Below are 23657 nucleotides of genomic sequence, written 5' to 3' on the forward strand. Positions count from 1 at the left end.
TTTGGGATCACGTGGAATGTCGCTGAAGAGCCAGGGGTAATTATCCACTATCAGTGGCTGACCTCGCTTGGGATTTTCTGGCAGACTGGGGGACTCAATTGCTTGCTTCTGAAATCTGGGGAAAAAGGCTTCCCAGAAGAGTGGCGGCTGCTGAAGTAAATATAATTAACAATCACATCAGGGTGCAATCAACAGTCATCGATCACACATGGGCTCTAAATCTTGGAGTTATGTCTGAATCAGCAAACAGTTTGAGGAAAAAAAAACTAAATGAAGATTCAGACAGCTCAAAACTCAGACCACCTGTGTGTACTGGGGAAACTGGGAACTGATCATATTTGGCCATAATTCATCCCGCTTTGAACTACACCTCAGTTAGGAATTCACCTTGATGTTCAGTTTGGAGTACTGTGTGTGACATTTTTAAGAGCTCAGAAAAACAGATGTAATGTTGTTTTGTTGATGACATGTCCCAGAAATGTGTTACAGAAAACGTAGCATTACTTCATTTGTAGTTTAAATTTAAAATAGGGGTTCAAAATGACATTAATATTGAATGACTTAAACATGAGTTACCGTGCATTTTAACATACGAAAGTAAAGATTTACATTTTGGCAAACAAAGTAAATACATACATGTTCAAGAGTAGACTTTAATATAGTATATATAACATGAAATAAGTCCTTGTTGGGTCTAATATAAATGCTTTATGTATTTATTTTAGTGTAACCACTTAAATATTTGACTAGATATTTGTATATAAGGAGTAATGTCCTACCCTCTGTCTGTGTGTTGCTTGTACGTTTTGTTCGGCTTCCTGCCTCAGGAGCCAATAGGCAGAGGGGAGGAAGCAAACCGGACCTTAGCCTTGAAGATGCTTCCTGTCTTATCTCATTTTCCTCCTCCCTCTCAGGCCTCCACCGGCTGGTTTTCTTTCACCTTTGTGTTCTTGTTTGCATGCAAATCTCATCCGCATGCTGCAATTAATACTCATCCAATAAAAAATGACGTGATGTTTGGTTTTAAGTCAACAATCAACTCCATTATTTTTACTTTAATTAATGTTTGATTCTGTCTTCAGGGGAAAAGAGAAGAAACAAGTTGATTCACTGATTTCAGGGTCAAAAAAATATTCTCAAATTTTGCTCAATTTTGGCTCCCTGCTGAATATCTGGAGAATCCTCTTGTTTTTTTGTTTACAAAGTATTCAAAGTTTTACCCCTCAGATTATACTACAAAATTCTTGTCCTCATATCACGCTGCTGTCCCTGAGATACTCTTACCAAAGCCAAGAAACAGAACTAAATAAAGTGGCAGACGGGCTTTGTTAAACTGCCTCAATCAATAAATTATTTAAAAATGTTGTGAAAGTGGTGCTTGTGGTTATACATCACCAACATGATCTGCTCCTCCCTTTATTGGACAGAGATTTATAGTGTGGGCTTTCACTCAATGTCTGGCTCCCTGGCACACAACTTTTCTGATTGTTCACCTTTAGCCTCTTTGCCCATTATCAAGAGCAGATATATACTGTAAGAATTAATGGGGTAAACATAGTGGAGCATTAATAGCTTGGGTGCTAGATATTTCCCTGAAGAGACGGTTTAGACCATGAAGAGCTTAACGGAGTGAATACTGGACTCCGGGCTTGGACCTTTTATGTGCTATTGATGGATTACCTTCCAGGCACAATCCTAGGGCCAAAAGGCCTGCCCACCTCCCCCTCCCCATATACCTAAGCTTTTATTTTTATTTTTTTAATTTATTTATTGCACAAAAAAAAAACATAAACCTAATAGATCAATGGAAAAACAGACAGTACATAATGATTAGTTAATTAACAAACTATACATTTTGAAAGAAATGTGCTGGAGGAGCCAAATAAACCCAGAGGGGCTTGTCGAGTGGCCCTCCTAAAGAAAAACATGGAACACAGAGACATATTATTAATGTAGTCCAAGCAAAAACAATAAAGCTAACAAGAACACATACTCAAGAAGGTGTAAAAGAAAGCAAAACAAGAAAGAAACAAATTAAAGAAGAGGGGGGAAAAGGAAAATAAGCTCTTATGGCAGAGAAAGATTATGATGGCGCATTGGTTAATCGGCCAAGCAGGAAATGAATGGTTTGTTTTTTAAATAAGTTGAGGCTGGTGCTGTTTCTAATATGATTGGGTAAATTGTTCCAACAATGAGGTCCTCTGAATCTGATAGAGAATTGAGAAAACGATGTCCTGAAAAATGCAGAATGAAGTAAGCTGGCTGACCTTGTGTTGTAATGATGGATTTGAGAATTGAATTGAAATATATCTTGAAAGCAGACGGGGAGTAAGTTGTTAACTGATTGGAAAACAAAACACTTCTGATTGTAGGTCTGATTCTGATTGTAGACTTCATATATTTTGCTGGTAGATGATTCATAAAGTGGTGAAAATTTAAATATATAATACAATTTGATACATACTCGACTTGAAACAACTTACGATACAATACGATGGCAAACGATCAGGTACCACAGGATGAGGTATGACACAATACAATCATGTGCCGAATGATACAGGATGATAAGAAACAGTACGACTCGGATAAGATATGATACAATATGGAACCTGTTGGTGAGGAATATTCTAAATTATATTGATTCATATCAATGTGAATAGTGATCACATGTGTTGTTTCAGTTTTGTGTGTTTGAGTGTGTCGGTGTATAATGTTATGTATAGATATTTGTTGGAGGAATATATTTGTGTAAGAAGAAAAGGAAAAAATAATAAAAAAAATAATACAATTAAACCATTGAAAACATAATTTCATTCTGGAAAAGTCAATGCCCTCCTTTTTTAATGTTTCACAATGCTACAACAACTTGCTTATTTAATACAAAGTAAATAATTGTGACAGGCTTACTCTGTTACCTATAATTGTAAAGAGTCCTTTTGTATTTGGTAAGTGTTAATAAGAGGTGTAAGTGTGAATCTGCTGTGGCGGGAAGCTTTGCTCTCCCTCAGTCTAAAGTGTGAACATAAAACTGAAGTTCAGGTTGAGTTTTTAAACCTAAAACTTCAAGAGAATTTATCACATATCTCCACAAGTCCATTTTTTCACATGACTGCTCTTTTTGTCTCTGCAAATCTAGTGGGTCTTTGTATCTATTTCCAAGTGAACATTTTTAAAATTAATTATTTTTACTTTATCTTATTTTTTTTCGTTATGCCATTTTGTTGTGGAACTTTTCCCCCTTATATTTCGGTGTCTACTTTGGGCCAAGTAGTTTAGCTTCAGACGGTTGGCTCCTGACGCATATGACAGCAGGCAGAACAAGGTTGTCGCTCTCGCTCTCATGCAATCACTCTCTCTGACGCACATGCACGCATAAACACACACACACACACACACACACACACACACACATTACCCTGAGTCAATAACCTTTAGGCTGCTTGCTGTCGCTCTGTGTCTCTGAACAGGCTGGGAAACACAGCTACTGGTAATCTGCTGACTCAGTGAGTCACCAAAGATATGTTGCATTTTACTAAAGAAATCAGCTTTATTATTCAGTAGCATATGCCTTGATAAGTTTATTGAGCAACTTTATAAAACCTCCCTCCGTTGTCCTCGAAGACCTTGCTCTTCAGAGAAAACAAAAAATCAAAATGTGTGTTTGTGTCTCGTACTGTGTGTGACACTGTCTGCCATGCTCAGCTGTACACACCCTGTGTAGTCATTCTCTCCTTTGACTCATCTCTTTGTTTCTTGTGTGCCCTGCATGTACCTGCCATAATCATTTCAGGGCGGTGCCTGCGTCTATAACATTTGATACTTTCTAATGTCCCACCAGATCAGATCACCTGCACAGACAAGCAGATTCAACACATCAGAGAGGGAAGCCCCTAGACAACATCTACAATCCATAAAGATTCAATGGTTATGGTGAGTGAAAATTCATGATTTTTTTTTAAGTTATTATTTCTCACTAGCTGTATCATAATTATTGCTTTTGGAAGAATTTAATAATAATTTGTTTACTGAGAATTTACTTATTGCATTAAGTGTCTGCATGTGAAGCTATGAGTTATTGTTTTAAGTTTGCTGCGACAATGACGGGTGAGGAAAAATGTGTGAAAGTGAAAGGTTGCTTTTCAGGTTTTAAAGATAAAAGTAAAGAAAGGTTGGGTTCATGCCTCAGTGGATCTCCAATTGCATTAGATTGAGTGTAAATCAACTGTGTTTGTTCTCCTTGGTTCAATGAATTCTTCAGAGATGATAAGCTGTCTAAATAACCTTTAGACAGACTACAGTTCATCCCTTGTTTTCTGCTCAAATGCATCCAAATAAAGGAAGTCAAGCATAAACAAATTAATTCAAACTAAGAATATTTTATATAATACAATTCAATTAAAAAGCAATGTTTATTCCGCTCCAACTGTTATCATTTAAACCTTTAACCAGACATGTAGACACCTCAGACATGCAGCATGTACCCATGATTCATCTCGTGTATCGCTGCTGTCACTCATAGCTACAAGCACAAATAAAACAAACCTGATAAAACTGAGGTGTGGCTCCGACATAATAATAGCCTTGAGCCCGCGCCACACCTTGTAACAGTCCTACATTCAACATGCTTAACGTCACGTGCAAAATTGAACTTAATTTCATGCCAATTTGTAAAAACAAAGCTCTAAAACTAATCTCAGCTCAAAGGCCTTCACTGCTGCACACTTACTGTACGTAAAGTTAGGGTGATATATACATTTTAAACCATTTTAACAGATTAATACTGACTGCAATTTCCGGTAGTTATGTAAGGGTAGTAACATAATTTCACATTGCAAAGACCCCTACAATATGTCCAAACAGAAAAATAAATGAAGGTTTGTTTTTGGGCTTTTGATGCCTTTATTGTAGAGATAGGACAGTGGAGAGTTGGAAATCAGGGAGAGAAATTCGAAGAGCAGGTTTGAACCCATGTCCAGGACTACAGCCTCTGTACATGGGGCACGTGCTCTAACCACTAGCCCAACAGTGCCTAGTGAAATTGACATTTCAATATATATTTGGATTTGGTCTGTTTTGTGTATCAATGAAAGATGGTATGCTGTTCTTTCTTTCTTTAATGCAACATGAGTCAAGTGTTAACATTATGAAGTTGTTTAATATCAGAGGTTCCAAGGTGTAGCACACGCACAGGACTGCATTATATTAAGTGTTGCCTTTAATTATGTGAACAGGTTTTTTTTTTTATGTTGTTCAGTGACTTTTTCAGACTCAGTGCTTAGCCGTATAAGAAACAGAAATAGGGACTGTACACAGTATTACACTTTAATAAAGCTCTTTTTGTAAAACTAGACAACTAGTGGGGGAATATGTGCTCAGCACCTTTAAGTAGTTTTGCACAAAAGGCCTACCATCTTGTTTTGGTTAATACAAAACTTGTGTTATAAATTTTTTTTATAGTCAAGAGTGAGTTATCTGTAAATCATTTTTAACCTTCACTGGATAAAGATATAACTAATTTGGGGTGCCGGTAGCCTAGTAATTGTGCCGCCCCACGTGCAGAGGCTGTAGTCCTCGTCGCAACGGCCGTGAGTTTGAATCCTACCCGGCCCCTTTTGTTTCATGTCATCTCCCACTCATTTTCTGTCTCTCTTCAGCTGTGCAATCCAATAAAAGCAAATATGGCCTTAAAAATGTTTTTTTTTTGTTTTTTAAAGATAAAGTTAATTGGCTGTACTTGATATATGGCTGAGTGGTGGAGCCAAAAGTAGAGTATTGGCTTGTATTTCTGGCCAAGATATAGTTGAGTTGAAGTTTAAAAAGCATAGAAAATGAATACTCAGGTAATGTACAAGAACCTTAAAAGTAAAAGATAATGTACTTGGTTACATCCCACCAAGACAGCAGTGCTGTACAACTGGATGACATGTGACATCATAGTATTGATGAATTATAGGTAAATGACTAACTGTAGACAGAAAGTTTATCTCTGTCACACCTAATGATTAATGTCAGTATGACTCCTCTGACTAATCACAGACTGTTACACACAGCTGAATGACAGCTGTTTAATCTGGTTAGATCACACTTTCACTGTCTAACACTGAAAGACAAGTTAACTGTTTTTTAGTAGCATTAAAATAGCCCACTATAAACTTGCATTAAAACTTGCATTAAACTTACATTAAAAAAGGGAAATCTCTTCCCAACATTTGGAAAACAATCATATAGTTTTCAAGCAGTGATGAAGTATGAGTATTAAAAAAATATAACATAAATATTCTACAGTATTACCAGTTAAGGACCTGCATTGATAACTTCACCTGGGTAAATGTATGTCAGTTATCAGGAAATGTATTGAAGTATCAATAAGTAGTGCAGACAGGATGATTAATCATACTTTATTATGATAAATTACAATATAATCAATTAAATATTTAAATTATAGCACTTTCTTGCTGATCATTATGAATAATTAATTTTCAATTTGAATGCATGCAGAGCTAGATGTAAGTGCTTTATTAATTAATCTGAAAAATACATCCAAATTATTTTGTTAAGAAGCTGAAAAAAAAAAAGTTTCCTCTGAACTGGAGTTAAGAAGAATAAGGCAAGAGTTTAATGGAAAAACAAATAGCCTGTGTCAGGCTATCATTTTTAGAATTGGACTCGGGGATGTTGAGATCTAATAATTGTTTTACAGGTGATGCAGTCATGCCCTGCTTTAATGTATTATGTAGCTTTATTTAGGATATTGACACGTAAACTAATTTGTTCCTATAACGTTCAACGGGTGGAAGTTTGACTCAACAAAGAGATTTGTATCTAAAAGAGGAGCATCATCTTGAGTCCCTCAAAAAACAAAAAAATAACCCGCAAAGAAGAAGAAGAAGAAGAAGCAGAATAGGCACCACCTGTGGGTCAGGTAGTTTAGTTGCGGCTCTCGAAGCTCCTCCCCCTGCTGTGCTGCAGCTGAGCTCGCGCTGACTTCTCTGAGTCCTTCAGATAGTTTCAGCTGCGCAAACAATTACAGACGTCCTGCTCGCCTTTCCTTTCTTCTCTTTTCACAATGAGTACCGTGGCCTCAGAAAACGTCTTTTTGTCCGCTTTACAGCCAAACACCTTGGTCACCACCTACGGGCTCCCGTCCAACTTGGGGACTGGGAGCTCGTTGTCGGACGAGCAGTCCAGAACACGGCGGGTGCAGCAGCAGGTCCAGATGAGACTGGCCGAAAAGTCCACACTTCCGCGTCAGAATGGCTCGACCTCAAACTACGCCATGTCAGGTAAACACAAACAAGTCTTACTCTGATAGAGTAGGTTATTACACTGTCTTAATGAGAGAATATTTGTGTTAAGAGCGCTAGAGAGTTTGAAGTCAAACCACCTTGTGTCCAGTCCGCTCAGGTAGGCTACAGGTGACAGAGTGGAGTTTTATCACCGCCATGTAGCTGAAGCCTTTATCGGACCGCTTAGTCCTCTAACCTTGTTTTATTTGGCTTAAGTCCAAAATATTTTTTTTAAGGGGCTGCAGTGAGGAACTGTGCTAAAAAACATCAAATAATGGGCATTCCTCACAGCTGCGTTGTTATATTCCTGTTTATAATTTTTTTTCTGGAAAAATCAAACAGACCCAGGTCAGGTGTTTCCTTTTGAATTACACCCAGCATGTAGGTTGATTATTGAACTATCTATTGTCTCAATTCGTTTAAAGTATAAACCCCTTGATATACAATGTTGACATTTTCAGATAGGCCTACCGTCATAGTCAGATTTCTTAGCCTGAATGTTTTAAAGTTATCCTGGATGACTTAGAAAATCAAATAATTGTCCCTTTCGAATACAAAAGACCTTTTTTTTTCTTGCTCTCAACAAACGAATTCCTTTTTACTTAAGGTTACTTTCTCTTTTTTTTTCATTTCACTTGAAGCCAAAAGTGACTCAGATCAGTCAACAACTTTCACTATCTTACAAGAGTGTGCATGCTTTTTTTGTGTGCTTTTTTTTTTTTACTTCTGGCGTTTTTGTGTGTGTGTGTGTGTGTGTGTGTGTGTGTGTGTGTGTGTGTTGGATGTTTGTGTGCACGCTCATCCCTGATGCATTCCTCTGGATTCGCTTCTCGTCAGCTCATCTGGGAATGTGTCTGTTCAGCTGCTTTGCAGATTTGTACCAGATGAACCTGAGCTGAAGCCTCGTCTAGGAGCGTCGTACATCTCTGTGTACCTGCCCATGAGAAAGGGTTAATGTGTAACAGGCCCAAACAAGAGCTGCTTTCATAAACTTCCCTGATAGCAGACTGACATGAAAGCCTCCCCTCTGTCTGCGGGGTTGGGTTTCAGGTCTTACTCAGCTTTAGGAGGAGAGAGAGTTCTGGAGATACCTGTGAGATGACGGTGTCGTGAGAACCAGCTGTTGTATTGTCTGGTGAAAGACATCATGTGGCCAAACATTGTATGTCTGAGTCAAAATCAGTCAAGGTTTGGAGTTGGATGAGTTGCTTGTCACGGCTGAATTAATGTTAAAAGCTTCACATGTACTCTGCTGACTAAAACCTGTGCACCTGGTTACTGTTGCTTGATGCGTGAGGGCATTCCTTCATGTCCCATAATTCATTGTGTTCCCCCCCAAACTACAGTGTGTGGACTGTGTTTGTTTGACCTCAACATTCAGGCTTGTGTGGTAGCAGAAGAAGAGTCGTTTCTCACTCTTCTAGTTTAAGCATTTCCCTGAGGCGCCGACAGTGACTGCCTCAAAAGAAAAACACACTGTTCACGACAATTTACTGACTGGAATGTAGAGGGACATAAAGCACCTTTGCTAAATGGTCACTGTCTGCTTTTACCCTCATTTTAGATGTCAATTACCTCTTTCACTTCAAACATTGCTACACTTTATGAATATTTGGCTGAGCAGGATCTTTTGCTATCTCTGTGCGTCCTTGGCCCTTGGCTGTGCCTTGGGGGGAATCATACTGTCATACAATGTTGCCACGTTGTGTTCCATCGTTTTTTGAAAACATCACAAGGATACAATAACTCCTGACAGAATAACAGCTATCATTCATTTCAGTGGTTTTGTGGCTTCAAAGAAGCTCATTATGGACGCCTGAGTACTCACAGAAAAAAACACCCAGAAGATCTGCCTGAAACGCATCCTCTATCTCTGCATCTAAAGGACGACTGCATTCATAGAAATGATTTATTGGTGTTCACAGGTGGACAAGTCTGAGCAGAGAGTGAGAGCGGGAAAAAGAGATGTTTGTGGGAAGTCTTGGCTTCAACACCTAAGTTCATTGGCACAAGACAAATGACTGAAAAAAAGGTTCAGCTTTATCGCTGACGGAGTATTGAAGGTGTGTTTTCTGTGTTGTTAAGGTGTGTTGGGCGTTGCCAGGGTTGGGTTGGGGACGGGCCAAGAGACGCGTCAGGGGCACTCTTTACCAACTGGTTTTGGTGTGTGTGTGTGAGAGAGAAATATGTGGGAAGTTCAACTCTCCCTCTCATAAAAAAGGGCCAAGAGACGTGTCAGGGGCCCCTTTTTACCAGAAAAAACAAACCCTACTTCTATCAAGACGTAACATGCAGATGGATTTCAACAGCACAATCTTTGGCTTAAAACAATGTTTCCTCAAAGTCGATTGTTTGATAACATGAGCTGAACTTAAGTTGAAATTTGGTTGGCATTCTGACATTGTGACTTTTGGATTCCCTCGTTGCAAAGGCATGAGTTAGTTTTGAAATACGATCAGTGTGGCCTGGATTCAATACTGATCACTGGCTCATATGTCTTGTCTGAACGTTTCAAGATGCTTTGAAGATGTTCAAACACTGTCGGCTACTTACCTGTTTAATCGTGCTTTCTTGCTCAAGGAATGGGTGGGTTGCTTAGTCTAAACTTTGATCCAAACCATAATAATAAATGGAAATGATTAAAGGTTTCATTTTGTAGAGATGTTAATCATCCATGGAGAATTAATCGCTTTATGGCGTTATCCTATGGCTCATTGCAGAGGGGGCGGGGACCAATAGTGGGCCCTTAAACTGTCTATAGGCTATATAGCATATGCTGTAGCCGATATAGTAATATAGTATAGCATTTATGGTATAATATCGGCTGTATGGAGATACAAGACGGGGCGGGACGAAGAGAAATGCCGCTGCAGATTACAAAGGGTGCTATTACAGTGACAGGGACTTATCAGTGAGTGACCTGCTGATGTTTAAGCAGCACAAGTGCTGATATGTCTGTGCACATATTCCACCGATTAAACAAGTAAAGCAGACTTAATTAGCCGGACGGGAAACCAAAGATAGAAGGCAACTACAGTTTGGCATTCAGTGAAGTTGGACGCTCATCCAGCCACACAGCCAAATAGACAATACAATAAAACCACACATTATCAACCCACGCACGACAACAAACTTTGTAAACGGTGTGCAAGCAATGGCCTGCCGTTCCTCAGGGCAACCCTTCAAATTGACATATTTGACATGTTTTTTTTAAACAGCTTAAGTAAATCGCAATTGGTTTATTTATCTGTTTATCGCTTGATGTTCATGCAGTGTCATCATCAGAGCAATATTTAATTCCCATACCTATATTATGTAACAAAACACCCATGAAACTAGTATGTCCCATTGACCTCCTTTGTAATTGTGTAAAGAGCTGTAAGCATATTAGCACGCGGACATGCTAAACAAAGATGTTAACCATTCTTTACATACCTGCTAAACATGAAGAAACAAGCAAAGCAAAACTTGTAAATTCCCCAAATACCAGGCTTATAGTTAGTTAGCGAATGTTAACCTGATAACTCACCAAACCAGAGAACAAATCAGAGAAGTCTTCAGGTATATCAGGCAGAAAGTCATCAGGAAATCTTTTGACCATGTAGCATATTGAATGACAAAAAATAGGATTCATGTGGGCAGCAGGCAGGGTTAATAAGTGAGTGTCCTTAACAATTGGGCCTACTGTTTTAGACCTTTGTGCGACCAAAATCCTGCACTTTTCTTACATCTTCCTATGATTTGGTGTGCTAACCTAAACAAACTTTTAGCAAATGTTTGGACTTGTGAAATGGTGATGAGTTTAGCTCGTGAAATTACTTGGTTACATTTGAGAAAAAAATATGGTTTGTGCTGAATAATATTTTGAGTTTTGGTGTCACAAGTGAAAGGGAAAGAGCCTTCTTTACAAAGCCTGAAGCTTAACTCCTCCTGCCTGCGCCAAGATGTGTTAGCATTTGGCTAAAGCTTAGCAAACTATTAGCATAGCTTCAATATGGCTTGAGGAAGTTTATATCAGTGTAACGCAGCTGGAACTGCAAACATGATGGAACCAGAAGCACATCCTGTCGATACAGTGCAGTTAGTAGGCTGGATGTGCCTTCTGTTGACATTTGAGCTAATGTCGCCTAAGACTCCAATCTTGGTGAACATTTCGTTTGATAGCCGCCATCATATTTACCACTCTCCGTTTAGGTCACTCTCTTTTTAGAGCAAACTTTCTCACACACTCTTTGCTGAGACGGTCGAGTGCATGTCTTTGTGTGTCAGAAACGCTGCTGCTCTCAAAGTGAAAGGTAACCAGAGACTCAGAGCTGGTGACTGGTCAGGTCCTGCTGTTTTTCGTTGAATATTTAGTCCTCAGTGTGACCTGACACCTGCTATTCAAACAGTACAGTATGTCTTTCATGGAGGTCATTGTTGTAAGTAAAGGAGGTGTGACACCTTGTTAAAGATGAGATTAAATCCATCTTCACTCAGTGTGTCATTTCTTACGTACAGATTCAGAATTAGACTTCCATAGAATGGATATTTTAAAGAAAAAGTCAGCCTCAGTGATAATTACATGAACTCAAATGGGCGCTGGATAGCCTAGCAGTTATGATGCTCGCCCAATAGACGGAGACTGCAGTCCTCGTCACAGTGGCCGTGAGTTTGACACCAGCCTCTGTCCTTTGCTGCATGTCATCCCCCACTCTCTCCTCCCAACATTTCCTGTCTCTCTTCAGCGGTACTGTCCAATAGTGGCAAATATAGCCCCCCCCTTTAATTGATGTACATTTAAATATAGGTACATGAGTCAACAGGATTAAATGTTCATTGTTTCCATGCTTGGTGTTTAATTATTTATGTATGTGATTGGTTGACAAGACAAATACCATTTAAAGTGTTCATATTAGAAACTTTTAAGTTCTTCTCTTGGCCAAGTTCTTCAGAATAGTCACCCCTGTTCTACTTCCAGATAAAACCTTTATTTATCAATTTTATAAACTTACAGTGATAAAAAGAAAAATCCCCATATTTGTCATTGCTGAAAGATGACATCAAAACTCGACCTCTCTTGACCTCTCAGTCGTTGTTGACGTAAACGTTCAGGAACACAGTCAGCTGCTGAGTCAGACACTCCTTACTTGCACAAATAGAAATATATTAAACAATTTAAGAGCACATGGAGCAAAAAGATGAAAGGACAGGCTCCAACACTTTTCAAACACATCAAGACAATGCGTTTTGCTTTTAAAAGTGGGTATAGTTGTCGTCGTGTTGTTATTGTTTGAACATGTTTGGAAGTTCAGAAATAAAGCTTAAACTTAATTTAACACATAAACTTTGTCATGATGTTTTAGTACTAAATCCCATAAGGTTCAGTACATTTTTAACAATTAAATAAATGAAGTTGTGACAAAAGGCTAAAACAGACTAAAAGATGCTTCTAACTTAAGATTTCAGAGCAAGAATAATTTTGATCCATATTCAAATGTTTTTTTTCAGTATTCAGTATTTTCTTCTTGAAAGCTTCTTCTGGGGTTTCACATGTAAGTCGGACAGCATTAAACTAGTTTTAATTTACTTGAAATGGACTTAAAAAGTGAGTCTGTTCTTTAAGGATACACATGTACCTTTTGGAAAAGAGCAACAACACGTTTTTGACTGTATGTGTGATTTATTGCTTATTTAATACATAATCAAAGAAAAGATTAAACACTTTTTTTGTCTTTCACTTATACCTATTTTTTTTTTATTAAAGTCTTATCTAAGTGATACTGGTGTTAACTTATTATTGTGTCTCTTCTTTCTTCCAGACTACGGTGGTTCTTCAACAATGAAATATCATACCTTCAACCCGGGCTTCACCTCAAAATCCAACTACATCTCCGGCTCCAGAACAATGGTGAGCACTGCAGCATTATCTAACTCTCTCAGCACGTATAAGCACATCCTGTGGAAATAATCAGATGATCATGTAATGTGTCACTTAAATAGATGTTCTAAAATAATACCTAAACACAATCACTGGCCCTCTGCTGGTGTCAGGATGGGTCAACCCTGGATGCAGTACTTGTGGTATTTCACAGTAGGCTGCGATGAGATCAGCTCAGGGTTTTCAAGTCCTCCCTCTAGATTCCTGTATTTTAATGATTCAACAGGGCGACACTTAGTGCTGCAGATGTTTCAGCTCTGAGCTAATAAGAGAGCTTCAAAATATTTTCAATGTGTCTTGATATTATAGTTTATAAATAGTTATAAAGCCTTCCTCTCATTAATGAAGCATGTCTTTAAATAATATTTGGATATTAATCCAATCCGACTTCAAAAATACAAAGGTTTTGACTTTTGTTTTTGTCAGTAACAGTCGTTACTCAGTCGTTAGTCGCTATCCAGTGACTCACAACAAACTCACCTACACGTACATTTCCCTACAGCATAATGTCTGAGACGTTAAACCGATTAAAGATTTGATTGTAACTGAAACTTCCTCCCCACGTCCGCAGGGTCCACGTATATCTCAGAGGACTTCAGGCTTCAGCGCCCAGTCTGCAGGCCCAGACCTTGCCCAGATGACCCGGATCAGTATGGGTGGTGCAGGCGCTGGGTTTAGGGGTGGAGGTGCTGCTGGTTATTACCAAGAAGACATTCGCATGGGTGGCTACCAGGGCAATGTCAGGCCACGGAGCCATGTTGATCCAGAGACCCTTTCTATGCATGCAGTCAGGGCGCACACGGCGCAGGTAAATCCCTGGATGATTGACAACAGTGATGCTGGCAGCCTGATGTCCGACCGAGACGCCACTTTCAACCGCCAGTACACTCAGAGTGTCAACAACGGCTACAGCAGCCAGGTGAGGCAAGGAGGAGGCCCCATGACCTTTCAGGGTACCTTGCCACGATCTCTTAGCGGCACTCTCTCCCGTGGCGGGGGGATGACAGGAGGTGAGACTGAGATCGTTCAGCAACACTCCTTCAAAGGCCCTGCCCACCGCACCATCAGCAGGATTACAAACCGAAACCGGTCAAACATGGGGTCCGTGTCTGGGACCATGCAGCAGTTCTCAGGTGGGAGCTTCATTGGTGGAGGAGGGGACAGAGTGGACAGAGGGTTCATTGCATCTGGAGTGTCCTCTGGTTCCCAGGGCAACCTGATGCAGCGCCAGGGGACCCTGTCCCGCACCATGTCCGTCAGAAGCATGCAGAGTGTGGGCAGGGGCATGGATATCTTCGGAGGGCAGCTGGAGATGGGAGCTAGCATGGGCAACCTCAGCGGGTAAGTTACACATGAACTCAAAAGTCACATTCAACTCATGTTCAAAATAGTGATTTTTAAAATATATTTTCATATATTAATACTATTTCTGACAAATCTGTAGTGTTCGATGTTGTCTTTGTGACTTGTGACTGGTTAGCTGTAATGAACCTCGTTAACCAATAGAAAAAAAACAGAGTACATGTTGCTGACTGATATAAGGAGTGTGGGGGTTTTCTATAACTTCTCCCTTGTCAAAAAAATGCAACTAAACCTGAACACTGAACTCATACTGCTAACAAGCACTATATGTGCAAAGCCTGACATACAGCAGCTTAATCATCAGTGTCTCTATTGTCCAATAACTACTAAAAATACATCAGTGAGTTTTTCTTGGATTTATCTCAGGCATACCATCATGCCAATGTAAATACCTATTATCCCAACAAATGTGTTTACTTCAGTTCTGTGAGTAATGTATGCTTAAAAGCACAGTTTCAACCAAAAAATAAAAGAAACCATACCAGCCTTTTCACAAAATGAGAGATGACAGCGCTACTCAATCTGGTGACTCAGTTTGTTGTATAATTCAGCATATCTGCGAAAATTCTACGGATGTGAAGCGCCAGTATGTAATGCTCAGGAGGTTCTAGTAAGGGAGTGCGTACTGGGTAGAGCGTATTTCCTAAGAGCTGTGGATTGGGAGGTGGCTTCATAGTGGCAGGACTGGTTTCGGGTGTGGCAGCTCAGTTTCAGGCCTCACATTTCACACATCCCACAGCGTGTGGTTAGCCGAGAAGATTTGTAGACCACTATGTGATTTGGAAGAAAATCAACATGCTGGATTTAGGAGACAAGAAACAAATCATCTTTGTATAATTACTGTGGCCACTCTGTTGCTTTTCATTCAAGCATCCAAAAGATATATTTTGTGCTACCACACATAACAGTAGGGTCATTACATAATTAAATGTTTAAGATTCTTTGTTTGAATTGTGTTTGTTTTCTTATTCATAAGGATCAACTCTTTGGACATGCACACTGCTGTGCAGAACCTGAGCGAGCCTGATCCTGAGCTGCAGGTTCTGGGTGCTGCCTACATTCAACACGAGTGTTACAATGACAGCGAGGCCAAAAACGAGGTAATTGATGATAATGATGAAACTGCTGTTCTGAATTCCTCTGGGTGTCTCTCTGCTGGGGATAAATATTTTTCAAGCAAGTGAAGGAATCTTTCTAGTGGCATGAAGCAACTACAGTTTTCCTTTTGCTCTTCTGTTCTCTACTTGTTCCACATGTTGGCCAATTTGTCGTAGCAGTAAACATAGCTGGACTCTGCCCTGAATAGGTGTTGAATGGCAGACATGCAGTAGAGATTAAAACTCTCACGGTGGCTCAGTCGCCTGATTTGGCTCTGTGCTCAGTGCTTGTTGAAGTTATTTTCAGCTCTGCGTATACAGCGTCTTGTGAGTAGATTTGGATTAGTGTTTAATGAGTGAAAAGTGATGCTGATAATTGGATATTAAATGGAATAGAAACAATAATACATTTTGGTTAATAAACCTTTTTCTTCCTGAGATTTAGATAAGAAGATTGATACCATTTTTTTATGGTTATTGTGACTTTACAACCAGCTGTAAATTCTTTCCAATCCAAGATTATTTTAGCATGAAGGGAAACAGCCGAAAAAGCTAACCTGGCTCTGTCCAATGAAAACAAAGTTATCTCAGTAACTTATTCACCATGCACACAGGATGTTGTTAGTTATCTTCTAACGCTCTTCAAATAGGAAAACAATTGAATTTCAAAACTGTTGAATTAATCCTCTTAAGTGATGATGTCATGGCAACCTCTATTATTGGTATAAAAAACTCAAGTAAAAGTTACTGCAGCTATTTTTCTACAAACAACTTGAAACTTGAAAGATGATATCACATATGTATTCTACACATAAGAGTTAAATATTAAATTAAAGATGAACGCATCCTAAGGACATTTTCTTTCCTCCTTCTCTAGGTGCGTCGCCTGAAGGGAATCGGTGAGCTGGTGAAGCTATTCAACTCTGAAAGCCAGGAAGTGCAGCGGTTTGCCACCGGCGCCACACGCAACCTCATCTATGAAAATATGGACAACAAGGTAGCCCTGATCGAAGAGGGCGGCATCCCACAGCTGGTGGAGGCGCTGAAAGAGAACGACGATGAGCTGCGCAAAAACATCACAGGTAGGAAAACCCAGATCGCAGTCTGTTAAAATAACAACAAGACGAAACAAGCAGATCTCAGGCGGCTGCTTATGGACTTCTGCCTCAAGTGAAACAATGAATTCATTAAATTCTTTCACTACTAAGTTGCCTTAAAAAATTGCCATTTGCAAGCTGTAACTAAAATCGTTATTAAGAATCCAGATTACAATAATTTATGGAAAAAATTGTCACTTTGATTATGTTTTTTTTAGATGACTTTTTCTATTCTTTGTTTCAGTGGACTTTTGTTGTTTCTATCACAGTTAAAGACTTCAGTTTGTTTCCTGTGAACTCATCTCTGTCCCCCTCACACACTCATAAGTTTGTCTTCTGTCATGAATCACATTTATCTGTCTCCAGCAGCCAGTCATAATTTCTCATCAATTCACATGTGACTAAAGAGTCATATAATGGAGGTTGCAATTCCAATTCCAGTTGTGTAGATGAACACGTCTGAGTGCATATATATGAGGTGGGGCTGTAGTCTTTTCCATAGGGTGTGTGAAGGAGGGGGTTAAACAAGTCAGAGGGAGTTGTCTGGGCCTGCGGACTAACAGAACATGTGCCTCTCCCTTTTATGAGTGAAGGCCTTGTCACTCTTTCCTTAGAGCTGTTACACCTTGATTTGTATCTGTGAAATAGCTAAATACTCATGTCAGCTATCAATAACAAAGCAAGTGTATCTGTACAGCTTTTTCTAGGGAATTTGCTAAAATGTTACGCATGAGTCGTATCCTTCCCACAAAGTACCAGCTTGTGTTTAAACCTTTAATATTAATTTAAGTTTCTCTCATAAGCTTTAAACGGATTTCATATGTCCACGTATTTTAGAAGTTTTTAAATCCCTGCATAACAATTTTATCGCTGCGGGAACAATTCAAATAAACGTGTTTGCTTTCTTTGCTCAGAGTTGGAAGAGAAAATAGAAAACACCTGTTTAAGGGTGAAAACAGGCTTTTTCTGTTACCTTTGGACAGAGCTGGACTATCTCTATGACCTGTGTGCAGTCTTTTTGCTAAACTACACTAAACTGATGGTCGTAGCTTCATACTAAAAGGACAAGTATGAGACTGGCAAAATTTCCAAAGATATTAAAACTTCCTCTTTTAACTAAGGTTCCTGTAAGTCATGACAAATATAAGTTATAATGAGGTTGTCATTTACAAAAGTCAGAGAATACAGGTTGAGAAATGAAACCTTAATTAAGTCGCAGTGATAGGCAGGACAAAAAACATTGTATGACGTGTGGCTGACACTGTTCTGGTGTGTGTATGTGCAGGTATCCTCTGGAACCTTTCATCCAAAGACAACCTGAAGGAGAAACTGGCTCGTGAGACACTTTCTGAGCTCACCGATAAGATTCTTATCCCTCAGTCAGGCGGCGGAGAAACAGACTACATCCAGCAGTCCCCGTCTGAGACAGAAATCTTCTACAACACCACAGGATGCCTCAGGTGCACATAATTTATCATTCATATTCTCTCTGTAGTTTAAACATGCTCCTTTGTTCGAATTAATTTCTTTCCCCATCGACCTGTGTCCGCTTTTTCTCTCATTTGCATGTTGGGAACTTGTTCTGTCTTGCGTCAGCTGAAAGTTACTGAGCTTTTACCACACCCATCACTTTTTCAATGTTGTTTGGGTCTCTCCAGCCTCGAGTTGCTTTGGGTTCTGCTTAGTTTATGCTACTATTGGAGTGGTTTTATCTCATAGTTTATAAAAATAAGGGAATTAGGTACAATGCTCCATTATTTTCTTAAAAAGATTTCCTTTTGTGGCATATTTCTGCAGCACAGTGCTTAGAGTGGAAACACCCTCCCACACTTCTCTTTATTTGCACCATCTGGTCAAAGTAATGACACGCTTGCTTCCTTTTGACTGACTTTAAAAAGAAATCCCTCTCTGACCCCTCACTCCCTCTGTGTGTGCTCAGGAATCTGAGCTCTGTGAGTGAGAAGACCCGTCAGCTGATGAGAGAAACACACGGCCTGGTGGACTCTTTGGTGAGCTACATTAAGCTCTCCCTCGATGAAAACAAGGGAGAAGACAAGGTGAGACAGTAAGCTGTGGAGCTGAATCAAAGCCACTGTTACGGCTCAAGTCTTGTGTATTTATCTGTGTGTGTGTGTCTTATCCTAGGGTGTTGAAAATGCAGCATGTGTCTTGCGGAACCTCTCCTACCAGCTCTACAGTGAGATGCCTCCATCTGCCATGATGCGCCTGGAAGGGCCAACTAGAGATCAGGATTCAGGAAATGGTGATGCCATTGGCTGCTTTACACCTCAGAGCAGGAAGGCCAAAAATGTAGGAACATATGAGATTTACTTTTGAGCTTTTATGTTCTCACGTTAGACAGTATGCCTCAACGCTGCCTTCTTGTGTCTTCTTCCCTCTGACAGAAAAAGAACCAGAATCTGCCCACTTTCACAGAGGTCGCCCGAGTGCCAAAGGGTGTGGAGTGGCTGTGGCACCCACAGATCGTGGGGCTGTACACCCGTGTTCTGCGTGATTGTGAGATTAACTCCACCACCCGCGAGGCAGCTGCTGGAGCGCTGCAGAACATTACCGCTGGAGACAAGAGGGTAAGAGTCCGAAATCAATTATCTTGTATAAAAAATTCAAATGCAATATTTTAAGTCTTTCACGTAGTCTCTCTCTCTCTCTCTCTCTCTCTTTGTGCTGCAGTGGGCGTCAGTCTTGAGCCAGGTGGCTCTGGATAAGGAACGTGTGCAGCCTGTTGTGATGGACCGCCTGCGAACTGAGCGTGATCTGGAGCTGCGATCTCTCACAGGCTTTCTCAGAAACTTGTCTCGTCATTCCTCAAATAAGGAGGCCATGGGTTAGTCTTTGTTTTTTTTAATCCTAGCTAGTTTTAAATAACTGAATGTCTCTCTAGGTATCCTGTTAATTTTGTAGGCCTGTTGTTAATGGTTTCAAGATAACAATTTATTGATTTTTCTTTTTCACAAACACCAATAACAAACGGCTAAACACAGCATTGGTCGGAAACAACCATCATGGATGAAACATATAGATATGAATACAACCCATAGTTTCCTATTCAGAATTTAAATATTTACGATGGAGAGTAGGCATCTTATCAAACATGGTATGAATCCCCCTCTTCACAATTTTAAATTTGTTCAAATTCTACGATTCAGTCAGGTCAAAAACAAATAAGGTAAGCTAACTTGCATAAAATAAGAATCAGATGTAAGTAAAACCATTTTTTGTAACCATTATCTGTTTTATTTTGTTGTTTGTTTTGGTATTGAACAAAAGTTCTTTACAATGACAAATACAAGAGTTTTATTTCACTGCTGGAAGAAGCAGTTTTCATGAAACTGCGCTGTCTGTGCTGTAGAAAGAGGTTGGTTTTTTTTGTTAGTGCAACATGAATAGAGTAAACAGAGATATGGATGTATGTGGTATTTCCTGTATTTTGACCTAACCCAAACCAGAATACGCTGGAACTGTTGCCTTCCCAGACCCACTCTGTGGTTTGTTTATCAAAGTTTCTTTGCAGGATCCTGACATCCAAAACTTAAGCCTTTTCCCCTCCATACATGGCCCACATACTTGAAGTACTGTTCACTATTACCTGTTTGAAAATACTCAAAGTTTCCTTTTAAGTATTAACAATGTTGGGTATTATCATTAACAACGTAACACTCAAACCCATTGTAGGGTTGTGTTATAGAGGCCTGATATTATAAACATTTGAAAACATCACTATGACTGCCATTGGATAATAAATACAGAAATATCAATCAATAAAACTGTATTGGAATTTTGCAGGAAAATACGTCCTCATGCAGCACCAGATCTATTTCTAACAGATATGATTGTGAAAGTGGGTTTTAAAAATATTATGCTAACAATACTGTTTGCTTTGTCCAGCCACAACAGTAGTTAAGCACCTGGTGACCAAGCTGCCTGCAGACGGACACCAGAAGGAGCCCTCCAGCGAGGTGGTGGTCAACATCTGTGGAGTTCTCAATAACCTGGTGACCGGCAGCTCTCTAGCTGCCAGAGACATCTCCTTCTTCGATGGCCTGACTAAACTGGTCGCCATCAAAAACTCACATGACAGCAGGTGAGATGTGTAATGTGGCGTTCGTTCAACATACTTTAAAAAAGAAAAAAAAATTGCACTCCTGTTTTGAATGTTACACAAAGTGCATTTGGCCAATTTGTTCATTTTGAGTGAATCTTTTGTTTCCAGTTCTGGGAAGATGAAAGCAGCCAAAGCAGCAGCCACAGTTCTCAGCAACATGTTCCAGTACAAGAAACTGCACAGCACATACAAACAGGTAAGAGACAGGTGACATGAGAGGGGGAAAAAGGAGCAGAAAAATCAATGTTTACACATCTCATACATCAATACATCTCACTTTGGAAGAATGAACTTCTCTGATTGTCAAATTTGAGCAGAGTAGTCTTTTAGTCGTAATAGTATCCATTGAGATGTATTTAAAGGATTCTTTCAAATTGGATTGCTCAAAGTTCGTTTCTTTTGTGTATAATTTAACTGTCAAGTCAAATAAGTAACAGCTTATGTAACAAGTTGAACGTCGTTGAAACATTTTAAAGGCACAGATAGGACGGATGTAAAAAATCTTAATGTATAAAGGCATTGTTATACATGTACAAAAACTTAATGTATATCTGTCTGTATATGATTCAGCCTTTTTTTCTTTCAGCCCAATTGTTCTCATGCTTGCTCACTATAGTCATGTTGTACACTTTTATAAAAGATATTTAAAAATACCAGAGGGAAACACGCACAACAGAATTCGTGCACATTTGTTTGTTTCACACAAAAATGTGAAAAACTTCTTTAACAAGATTCACCTGGCCACAAACAGGCAAGAACAACAAGCACTCAAAAACACAAGCTCAGCGGAAAAGCTTTCTCTTTTTGCGGCCCACCCTCATTCTGATATCTGCATGTGTGATTGTGCCTGAGCGTGAAGCAAGTGAGTGTGAGAGATAGTGTTTGTGTGTGCGGCATGTGTGCGATAGTATACATTCCTCTCCCTCTGCGGGTCCCTCGTCATTTGGGAAGCATATGTTAACAACCAGTGTATCTGTGACATAGTTCACAGTAATTCTGCTCTTTCAACACACACACAAATACCATGTTTGGTTCAGGTGCATCCAGGGTTTTGGCAGGACCAGGTACCTTTTTGCAAATCCAAACTTTGCCCCTCCCTAGGGTGCGGTGTTCAGCTTATTTCCGAATGAACAAGTCCTGACAGAACAAAAAATGCATTAATGCTTGTTCTACATACAGCTTGGATTGAATTCTGAGACAGCGGAACCATCTTTGTAGATGTTTGTACAAAATACAAGATGATAAAAACACTGCATGCATCTGCATCACTCTGAAATCGTTTGCATAGGGCTGTTAGCTCTGAGGTCACTCCAGGTCAAATTCCAAAGTAGAGCGGCTTTGGTTTGACACTTACATGATGAATGGTATTGATCATATTTGAAGAAGAACTTGCACAATCATGTTTCTGTGTCCTTACAGTGTTATAACACTGACTTTTCTGTTTCTTTGTTTTACAGAAAGGGTTTACGAGAGGGGATTTTGTAGACATGACAATCTGAATCAGCGGAGATCTGCACCCATCCAGCACCCATATGGAAGAAATCCTTTCAGATGTATGGGATGAAATTAACTCTTCATACTATTCAAAGACAATGTAGATTCACATCTGATCTGCCATACTTTGAGAACAATGCATGCATGATGGAAGAAGAAGCGATGAAAGGACTTTCTGCAGTTCAAGAAATGTGGATTAAGTTTGACGGACAATGGATGGACTCTGATGTGTGCACCTTAAGTATATTGTCTTTGAACACGTTTTGTTTTAGTGTGGAATCAGGGATTTCTCATCTGTCTGAGCTACTTTTATTCTGATCAAACTGAAGCTGTTTGTGTATCTGCTGTTTAAAAACTGATGATGAACACACTTCTCTTCTCACTGCTGCGCGTCTAACGTCATGAATGCAACATTGCAGTGCTAACACTGCACCTTTGTAAATAATGCTTCTACTTTTACACAGAAATGATATGTATTTTACTCTAGCATTGTACTTTGTATTTGATAAGATATATATTAGATAGAGATGTTTCTAATGAGCTACGATTATAATATAGTTATAACTGAATGTAAGCTGCAGGAGATTAAAACTGTTATTAAATAAGATTTATAAATGTTGGGACAATGACCGTGCCTCCAAAGTTGACTTTGTATTTGGTAATTTGACTTCCAAACATGCAAATTCTGTTTTTTCATAGAAAGAAATACTAATGATTAACATTTATAGTGTCTTTGTCTGACATCAGTCAGACCTCCATCATATGTTTCTTTATCTTTAACAAACTGTTATCTGCTGTTGCTATGTTTTAACAAATGATGAGTGATATACACAGGATACAGACCTGATATTTGTTCAGTACTTCAGGTCTATGTGTTCATAAATGACCATTTGTAAAAGGCGTATCTCTCTTCAGATTGAGGCCTTGTTCAAATGGATTTAGATTGGCAAGTCTATTGATTTTATTGTTTTTGTGTCACTTGTAAGTATTCAAACAAAAATAATTTGAACTGTAAATATTTCTGCTGTGTGAAAAAAATGGTAAGCTTTCTGGGTGTTTGAAAAGATAGTTGTGTTAAAAACCAGCAGATGCTGGATGTTTTCCATCAAATAAATAGAAAGATGTGGAAGTGATATGTCATTGAGAGTTTTTCTTGTGTGTGTGTGCCGAAACAGACCGACATGAACGTGGTGAAATGTCTGCCACTCCCTGTTTACATATTTGCTCCTGCTAAGACAGGAACAACAGGAGACGTTCCCTACTGCGCCCTTATTTAGA

At 39.4% G+C, this 23657-nt stretch overlaps 1 protein-coding gene across 2 annotated transcripts; it reads left to right on the plus strand.

The window, feature by feature from the left end:
• The first annotated feature begins 2468 nt into the window (after nucleotides 1-2468).
• On the plus strand, nucleotides 2469-23512 carry pkp3a (plakophilin 3a). 2 transcript variants are annotated; one of them, XM_061035551.1, is made up of 15 exons: nucleotides 2469-2615; nucleotides 3839-3930; nucleotides 7112-7283; nucleotides 13088-13176; nucleotides 13778-14547; nucleotides 15545-15668; nucleotides 16543-16747; nucleotides 18048-18222; nucleotides 18702-18819; nucleotides 18908-19072; nucleotides 19168-19350; nucleotides 19454-19607; nucleotides 20669-20864; nucleotides 20994-21081; nucleotides 22343-23512. In XM_061035551.1, exons 2-15 carry the CDS (start codon nucleotides 3922-3924, stop codon nucleotides 22382-22384), a joined length of 2490 nt encoding a protein of 829 aa, XP_060891534.1. In that variant the 5' UTR covers nucleotides 2469-2615; nucleotides 3839-3921; the 3' UTR covers nucleotides 22385-23512. The 2 variants fall into 2 exon arrangements, with proteins under 2 accessions (XP_060891534.1, XP_060891533.1); XM_061035550.1 differs by lacking the exons at nucleotides 2469-2615; nucleotides 3839-3930 and having other exon boundaries at nucleotides 6987-7283.
• The last annotated feature ends 145 nt before the right edge of the window (nucleotides 23513-23657 follow it).

Source organism: Labrus mixtus, chromosome 4, assembly GCF_963584025.1.
Source record: "Labrus mixtus chromosome 4, fLabMix1.1, whole genome shotgun sequence".
Taxonomy (NCBI): Eukaryota; Metazoa; Chordata; class Actinopteri; order Labriformes; family Labridae; genus Labrus; species Labrus mixtus.

What these genes read in the sequence shown, in the direction of transcription:
- pkp3a (XM_061035550.1), top strand. Translation starts at nt 7,067, where the DNA reads ATGAGTACCGTGGCCTCAGAAAACGTCTTTTTGTCCGCTTTACAGCCA. An exon ending in GCTGCGCAAAAACATCACAG is followed by an intron (nt 16,748 to 18,047) that starts GTAGGAAAACCC and finishes GTGTATGTGCAG; the next exon opens with GTATCCTCTGGAACCTTTCA. An exon ending in AAAACAAGGGAGAAGACAAG is followed by an intron (nt 18,820 to 18,907) that starts GTGAGACAGTAA and finishes GTCTTATCCTAG; the next exon opens with GGTGTTGAAAATGCAGCATG.